Source organism: Vigna radiata, unplaced genomic scaffold (genome assembly GCF_000741045.1).
Source record: "Vigna radiata var. radiata cultivar VC1973A unplaced genomic scaffold, Vradiata_ver6 scaffold_433, whole genome shotgun sequence".
NCBI classification, from domain to species: Eukaryota; Viridiplantae; Streptophyta; class Magnoliopsida; order Fabales; family Fabaceae; genus Vigna; species Vigna radiata.
The window spans coordinates 37,838-46,807 of record NW_014541980.1 but is presented as its reverse complement, the minus strand read 5'-3'; the positions used below and the strand labels follow the sequence as shown (position 1 = coordinate 46,807).

General features: G+C 35.3%; 1 protein-coding gene across 2 annotated transcripts in view; it reads right to left on the bottom strand.

The window, feature by feature from the left end:
- Positions 1–1,652: 1,652 nt before the first annotated feature.
- Positions 1,653–8,970, bottom strand: part of LOC106778712 (tRNA-dihydrouridine(20) synthase [NAD(P)+]-like) — a 19,340-nt gene continuing 12,022 nt past the window's right edge. For both annotated transcript variants that reach the window (XM_014666700.2, XM_014666702.2), the window contains exons 6-9: positions 7,678–7,814; positions 6,563–6,669; positions 6,196–6,323; positions 1,653–1,993 (exon numbers count right to left, since the gene is read on the bottom strand). In XM_014666700.2, the coding sequence (XP_014522186.1) occupies positions 1,930–1,993; positions 6,196–6,323; positions 6,563–6,669; positions 7,678–7,814 (436 nt within the window). In that variant the 3' untranslated portion in view covers positions 1,653–1,929. The remainder of the gene's footprint in view (positions 1,994–6,195; positions 6,324–6,562; positions 6,670–7,677; positions 7,815–8,970) is intronic.

The window sequence follows — 8,970 nt, the reverse complement described above, 5'->3', positions numbered from 1 at the left end:
TAAAATGATGGTATAAAGAAAGGATTATTACTTAGATATTTATATTTAAAAAATACTTTCACTCAGAAATGTGTTCAAAATAAAAAAAGAGACTTATACGTGATAAATTATCATACTCATGTTTATAAACTGTTTTTCTTCATCAGATAAACAAATTGTCAGAAATTTAAAATAAATTTGAAGTTTCATAGAGATGAGTGAGATGAACATAGTAGAAAGACTTACGAAATTATTATTTTTTATTGAATGTGATATTTTAGTATCTTATATGAATTTATTATAACTCACTAACATCAAATATTTCTATCTTCTCTTCTTTCAATTTGATTTTTCTTTTATTTTTTTTTTTAAGAATTATGACATTACACTATATTATTTTCAATTTAACTATTAAACTAAATCACTTACTATCATTTTTGTCCCTTATATTTGAATTTTGAATTAAGTTGTGCCCATAAATTGATATTAAAGACACAATCTCGTAGTCTTTACCATTTCACGTACTTTATACCTTAACTTTTTTATTACCCGTCTTTATAGCAAGTTCACCATTTAAATATAATGGGAGCTTAAAAATAGATTTTAAAAATTGTATCCATTTTAGTAATATATAAGTTAATAACTTTATTTAGATAAAAATTTGGTTGGAAATTTTATATAATCTCACCAGTAGTGTCTTGGATCCATGAAATCTTATAAAATTGTATTAGTAATGTGTTTATCAGATAGACCATGCACATCTTTTAGTTACACGAATTAATTTACTTTAAAAATTTTAATGTTAACATTGAACAAAATATAGTTATTTAATAAATATAGCAAAACATTTCTTGTCATTCACCTGCATGTATTTCTTCTGTTAAATAATGAATACAATGTAAAAATGTAACTCAAACTCAACATTAAACCTTAAAAGTAGGACTTAAGACACTGACGATGAAAATATTAAATTTTAAATATTGAACTTGATATAATATGAACGAATGGGTCAAAAATCGAAATAAATCATAAATTGTGTAAACAGAATGAAAAACGTAGAAAATAATAAATAGAAATGAGCAAAGATAATGACATTTTGCTCGTAATTTATATGTACTGTAGAACTTAATTAAAAATTTAAAAGTACTTTCAAAAATGAAAATAGCTATAAGTTGTTGCAAGGTTATAACTGAAAATAAATCATCTGAATTGTCAGATTAGGTATGATTTGTCACATAAGCATTAACTTTCATAGGCATTTTTTTAATATAATGAAAAAAATTTACGTTTTTGCTTCTTTGAATAATTATAATGATTTTACGTACTAAAATTGATAATCAGTCACTTTTAATAATATAGCTATTTACCCTTTCTATCTCAACGTTCTCGGGAATGGAAAAAAAAAAATGCGTGATTATGAGTGGATGGGTTGATAAATTCCCTCTACAAGCCGAAAGATGGAGTGTGATCACGAATACCAATAATTTAATATAATTAGGTAAAAATTTAATGTTACTATCTATATTAAATGTTTTTTTTTTCTATTTTATATTAATTAAAGTTTCCTTCAAGAACGGAGATAGTCATAATCTAACCATTTGTACAAACATCACTTTGGAGTCCTTAAAAAATTGTGGTAATAGCAGTCAATCATATTATTGTTCATGCTTTACAAAAAAAAAAAAAAGCCTCTACAATAAATATTACACTTCCATGTATAAAAAATGATTACAAATCACGAATATAGCCTATAGCATTATCTATATCCATGCTTGTACATCTAACTATTTTCATCCACGACAAACAAATGATTGAGTTCGAATTCCAGAATAATATCAACTGTGAGTTGTGTAAGTTTCTCGTAATGTGCCAAGTAAACTCGGAGCTGCCCAAATTCTTAACCAGGGAAGCCATGTCCTAACTCTGAATATTTATGCTCCAAAGACATTATCAAGAAGCATAAAAAGAGCCTTGTTTAACTAACTGGTAGTATTCTTTCTGCCCATAGAGTTCCCTGAAACATCAAAAGAGTACAACGTCGTATATATTTGAAACAAGCAACAATATATGATGATTGCTACAAAAGAATGATTAACTTACATTATCTAGGGGGAAAAGAAGACAAGTAACATTGAAATTTATTGAAAGAAATGACTAAGGAAAAAGTCAGTTTTCACTACAAAGTGGGTTTTTACTTGTGTGACATTATTTTTTATAACCATTATGCAGAGAGTGCCTCCCGTTCAGAGCATAAAATTAATTCATTTTATTAGCAGATGCTTATCATAGAACTGGTAATTTAACCACTTCCAAACAGAATTAGACCAAGCTATCCAGGCCAAATCAAACTTAAGCTCGGGTTTCTCCTCAGTGAAGAACGAGGTAAAGAAATTCAATTTTGAGACCCCATTCCGAAAACTACCATTTGTAAACGTCAATTCAAATTTATTGAAAACTTTCTTGAAAAATGCCTCGTTAGAACTTTAGTTAACAAAGATATTATCACGGATAGGGTTGCTTACAGATCCAATGTTGTAATTTGAGATTGATAAATATAGAGAAAATTATATATTGAAATTAATCCCTTGTGTTAAATACACACATAGGGTTCTCTATTTATAATAGAAGAAATATGGGCTAAGTTCAAATACAAATGAATATGTAAGAATAAAATAAGAACAATGTTTCCCTAATAAACATATAGGGACTATATTTCCTTAATTAACATAAACACAATATAAACTAAATATAATATCTCTAACAGAGATAATATCTTTAGAATCTTTCTGATTAAAGGAAATAAATACATAATCTTTTATTTTATTTTATTTTTTCTAGTTTTTCTAGTTTTTCTAGTCTTTTTAGTTTTCTTATTTTTTTTTAGGAGAATTAGATTATTACAAATAAAGGGTATCAGAATGTATTCTTCATTATTGAGAATAACAAAATAAGTCTTATTTTCTACTTGGTATCGAGAGTTTCCGATCTTGGAACTCCGTTCTGCTGCAAAGTCACACCGCCACCGCTGTTCGACCACCACGGCTATCGTCATCGCTGGTTGGGGTCGTTGATAGGGCAAAAAGGTGCGCCCAACACCGGCGACCATAAACACCACTACACAGTCGCGCCGCTACCACTGTCTTCGGTTGGGGTCGTTGATAGAGCAGAAAGGTGCGCCCAACTCCGACGACCACAACGCCGAAAATCGCTCCGTGAGAGGAGCCGCCACGTGCCGTCATGCACCTCCACCGTTGTCGGCGCGTGTAACCCACGCGTCCACCTCCGACGAGACCCACTCACTGCCGCTGCCACAGAAAGGGTTGCCGGAGACTCCTGAGTCTGTTCCTAGGGTCGGTGACGACCCATTTGGCCTATATTTGAGTAGATATGAATTTTAAGTTCGGATCTTTTTTCCTTAGTGTGACCCACTCGCCGCCGCCGCCACCATAAACAGAGTCGCCAGAGCCTCCTGAGTCTGTTCCTAGGGTCGGTGACGACCCATTTGGCCTATATTTGAGTAGATATGAATTTTAAGTTCGGATCTTTTTTCCTTAGTGTGACCCACTCGCCGCCGCCGCCACCATAAACAGAGTCGCCAGAGCCTCCTGAGTCTGTTCCTAGGGTTTGTGACGACCCGTTTGACCTTTTCTTGAGTAGATCTGAGCTTTTAAGTTTTGCTCCTTTTTTCTCGGTGTGACCCATACGCCGTCTTCGTCTTGGAGACTGCTGGTTGCGTTCTATGGGATGTCTGAAGTAAAAATTATTCCTTTGAAAGCAATGGATGAATCAATGAGTAAGCCCTCTAAATCATGTACTCTGTCCATAAAAGGTAAGATTTGCCTCAATACTGTTGATCATGTGTCTCAAGGTATTTGGATCCTTCATTCGGGTGCAACTGATCATATGACACCTTTTAGTGTGTCCTTCGACTCATATTGTAAAAGAAATAAAGAACAACTTATTACAGTTGCGAATGGTCAGGGTATACCTATATGCGGCTCTGGGAATATAATTTTGGACTCATCTATGGTAATGAAGGATGTTTTACATGTTCCTCAATTAGCTAATAGTCTTATCTCTGTGCAAAAACTCACAAAGAATTTAAATTATGTGCCATACTCTTCCTTTGATTCAAAGCTTGCATTCCTTTGATTCTCTCACTGCCTCCATACTCTTCCTTCAAAAACTTCCCAGTTTTATGTGCCATTTTCAACGTCATAATTATGTTGAAAATGAATGGAGATACAGTTGTGAACAAAATTGATTTGGCTTTGGACTTTCAAAGCCTGTTTTCTTTGTGATTTTTCATTTGAGCAACCGTAGGATTATTTGGCAAGAGAGCCACTTCGTAGTCCTATTATACCGCTTCCCATACATCGTTAGCATCAAGATATGCTTCCATTTTGACGGCCCACATTTGATAGTTTAGTCCATCAAATATAGGCACAGAAATGGTAGTAAAGGATGTTTCAGATTCCATCTTATCTGTGGTGGCTATTTGGTGGTTGTAAGTGTTTGTGGGTTATATCACAGATCCCGAAAGATCCTTTTTACTCTGATACCAATTGTTGGGTTTTAAAGTATAAGAGACAAAAGAATAAAAGGAAAACTGATATCTTTTATTGAGCATAAACAGTAAATATTTATACTACAGAATTTGTAACCAACGTTGAGAAATATCTGCTAAACTTATTAATTAAATAATGCATAAAATCCTCCTAAGGAATAGGATAGGAATATATTTTTATTTAACTAATTTAACTATTTCAACCACATGCTGTTTGAATCACAAAATTCCAATGCCAAGCCCAAAAGAGTCATTGCCAAGCCAAAGAAATGGACTAACTGTATCTCTCTTTTTTTACCTATCCTTTCGCAAGTTCCCACTAAGCCAGTGACTAATCTTGCTCCTAGTACCATGGGTCCAATGAGTTTGTTAGTCTATGACTCAACATGCTCTAGAGCGAATTTTCAAAATATAGGTTTTCTCCCATTCTTTATATCCGGATCCATTCTATATATTCCTTCTCCTAAATCGTCTAAGAGGGCTTAAATCTTCTAAGGAGGCTCTTTGTCCTCTATCCTCGAATTCCGAGAATCATTTCCCTGTCAATCCTAACAAAGATTAATCCTGACAATTTTTATCACACCTCATGTTTATGTTTATCCTATAATCAATGATGTGATGACATCTTAAAAGGTTGACTTTAAACTTCTCTTGACCTTACAAGCTAATATTGTGATGTTAAAAAAGGTAAGATAAATGATAGTGGTATGTTATTTTTATTGGTCATATGAGGCTGTCTCCTGATATTTATGCACCAACAATCTGCTTCCACTTTGCCCAGCAGCCAACAACTAATTCTGTGGAGGAGGATTTTAACTGAATATTGGTGAGGCCTTACGTCCTTAAAATTTTGATTTTTTCTCTTTTTATTTAGCATGTTCAAGGGCTTTTGGCCAAACAAAAAGAGTAGGTTTTATGCGAAGATGTTGAGTTTGAACAGATTTTCAAATATTTTCATGGCCTCTTTGTCATTTTCTTATTTTGGATTTTCTATGCCGAAGGTTACTTCTTCTCGTCTTTATCCTCCTCCATTAGTTATAGAATATTTCCAACATGACAAGCAAAAAGAAAAACATGTACAATTTTAAATTACTATTGTGGCGAATGCAAGACAAAAACTATACGAACAGAAGGAAATTTGTAACCACTACTACTATTATTATAATTATTATCTTGCTCACAAAGAAGACCTAAAATGTCATATGAGGGCAAGGAAAGTGGCCTACAGAGAAAGCAAAGTGGTCATACTAGGATCCAATCCTAAAATCAAGTAGGTAATATTTCCATTATACCCAAAAAAATATCCATGTTAATATGCACCTATCATTGCAAGGAAAACTGGGTAAATGCTATCCACACCCTAAATTGGATACAAAGGAAATTGACCATAACATTACTATTTTCTAACTTCTAGGAAACAGAGAGGACATAAAAATGTCAGGTGAGGACAGGAAGGGAGGCTAAAAGAGAAAGCATTGATTCATTTGGATCCTTATTTAGTAATCACATAATCAAGTAATCTAATCTCTAAAGAATCTGGGAAGCATTGATTCATTTGTTATTTGTATACAAATGATGAGTGTATGTGACAACTGATTATACTGATCTATAGTCACATACTGAAAACATGAAGGCAGGTATAAACTTACGCTAGATCAGCTGTGGACTCTGATTTGATCACAGCCTTCCCTTCAGCCAGTTCTAGGCAAGAATAATGTATTATCATTTCCTTTACTGTATGCTTGGTGCTTTTTATATCATTATCCCATAAGATGCACTGATATCAAAAGTAAAGAACAATAACATTAGTAGTTAGTACCATGACATCCAGAAGCCCAACCCAACACCCTCCACCAATATAAGCATTGGAAATATAGAAGAAGGAACGAAAGAAGAAAAATATCTGTCTGGATTTGGAAACTGCATATTTATAAGGTTACCACCCATCTCTAGGTAAAATGTAAAGGTCCTAAAAAGTATTGTAGTTAGTTAAAGTAGAACAAACAAAAAAATTACCTTCCTAATGTATTCCCTTTTTACATCTTCATAAGAGACTTTACCTTCAGGCAAAAATATTGATGCATTCCAAAGTGCACCTCTGGCAACCATCACCGATGCGGCACCTTACGTTACACACCAATGTTAATTAGAAATTAAACATGAAAAAATATTGAATGAATAGCAACTAAGCTAGTCCATCATGATAGGAAAAAATAGTACAGATTTCATTGCATATTTGCTATTTGATCAAAAAGTAATGAAGATAAAAAATAAATTCCCATCATACATGATAAAAACCAATGAATTTCCTATCATTATATTCAATCCAAATGCATACATGAGCCTCGTCAGTTATTTTTGTGGATCCATGAGTGACATCCAGCAGCAACCTGATATACCCTGGTTAGTCCCCTCAATGTTACTTTTGAAACCTGTTTTTCAAAAGTTTCTACAGGCTGCCTTAGAGCTGTTATAGTTTTCTTTCCCCTTTAGTCTCTAGTCTTTATTGTCAACGTGTTGTCATATGGAGGAAAAAAACCACTTGAAGCTATCTCCAAGAGGGGAGCATTCAAGTTACCATAAATGTGAATACAACGATTATGTGGATGCATTTTGGGAGTCGGAAGTATTTCATAGATATCTTTTAGTATGGTATCTGTCAAGAACAAGTGTAAGAAGGAATCTTCTGTGTCTAAGCCCATTACTTGGTCCAATATGAAGGCTCGTAACAAATGATTACCAATATCATGATGTGTACACTTGATTCAAGGTCTCTTTCGGAAGGCAAAGCCTATGCGTACACCCAATCCTTCCTGAAGAACTGAAGGTCCTAGGATTAGGACACAAAGAAGTATGAAATTTATGATCACCACAGGAAGAAATTAGTTTAGCTTTGGTCCATCTCAGTGTCCAAGATAATGAATTAAAACTTCTGGAGAACTCATTAACAAGGACAACGATTAGGTTGCAACATAATAATATACAGACAACATAACTCAGGTTCCTAAAGTTTATGATAAAAATCAGCTGCATTCAGAGTTTTTTTCCCTGCACACTATCTACAATCTACCATTCTAACAAAACATTACTGAAAAATCAGAACAATTCCTGGAGAATTCTTTTCAGCTTACCTGTGGCTGATTTAATGCGTTCAAAATCATCATACTCAAAAACATCACCATTTGCTATCACTGGAATAGATAATGCTGACACAACATCAGCTATTTCATTCCACTTAGCAGGATCTCTGGGCCTATCTGTGACCTTTCTGTAAATATATAAAAAAGGAAAAAAGTGAGCGCATATTAAGAACCTAAAGATCAATTTTAATGATCAACTGAAATTAGAAATAAAATTGAGAAAGAGTTCTGTTAGGATGTGGAGAGTGTACGAGAGACGCAAGACAAGAAAAACCACTTAACTGTGTTTGTTAGATATTGTGTTTATTTCATTTACATGTTCATTTGTATTTGGGCTTAGCCCACACTCTTATTATTACAAATACATTATCCTATGTGTATACAAAGACACATAAGGGAGATTTCCCCTCATCTCTTTTACTATTTCATATGGTATCGAGAGCTTAGGTTCTATTCCAGTCGTCTCCGGTGCTCATCTCTGTCGCAACCGCCGTCGTAGCCGCCGTCGCCGCCACCGTCGCCGCCACCGTCGCCGCCACTGTCGCTGGAGTTTCAGAATCGACCGGTGACCACTCCATCTGGATCGTCTCGGCCGGGCGACCACCGTGGTCCAAAGATCGCGGTGATCGGAGCTCTCACGCGCCTCCACGCGCCGCCGCAAAGCTCGCAGATCTGCCACTTCCCGCCGCGCGTGTCGGCGCGTCGCCGGAGGGTTCCGCCGCCGACCAGCACTGTCGTGATCGCCTCCTCGGCCTCTTTCCGGATCTGTTGTCGGTGCATCAATCGGAGCACTTTGGTTTTTTAGGGTTTCTCCCTCTCCATGGAGTCTTCTTCGTCAACAACCACCTCCTCTGCTGGTGNCTTCTCGTCTGATTCCCNAATATATACTAATTTTGTGAATGTTCACTTGTCCATTGACAAGTTAGATGNAACCAATTATGCAANATGGGCATCCGACATCAAACTTTGGTTGAAAAGTCAGGGGTATCTAGATCTCCTCACTAATAATGTGACTAGTGTTACCCGCTGGATGAAAATTGATGCCCAATTATGCATCGTCATGAAGTCCACCATTCACTCCTCTTTGAAGCAAATGTTTCGATCCTATGAAACATGTTCAGAAGTATGGGCACAAGCAAAGCTATTATATACAAATGACACCCAGCGTCTTTATGGTGTCTGTCAGGACCTATTGACTGTTATTAGTCCACGTAGTCCTGGTCCCATGGCGGAGTATTTGGGTAAAGTTCATGCCCTCCTGCATGACTTTAATGAGCTATTACC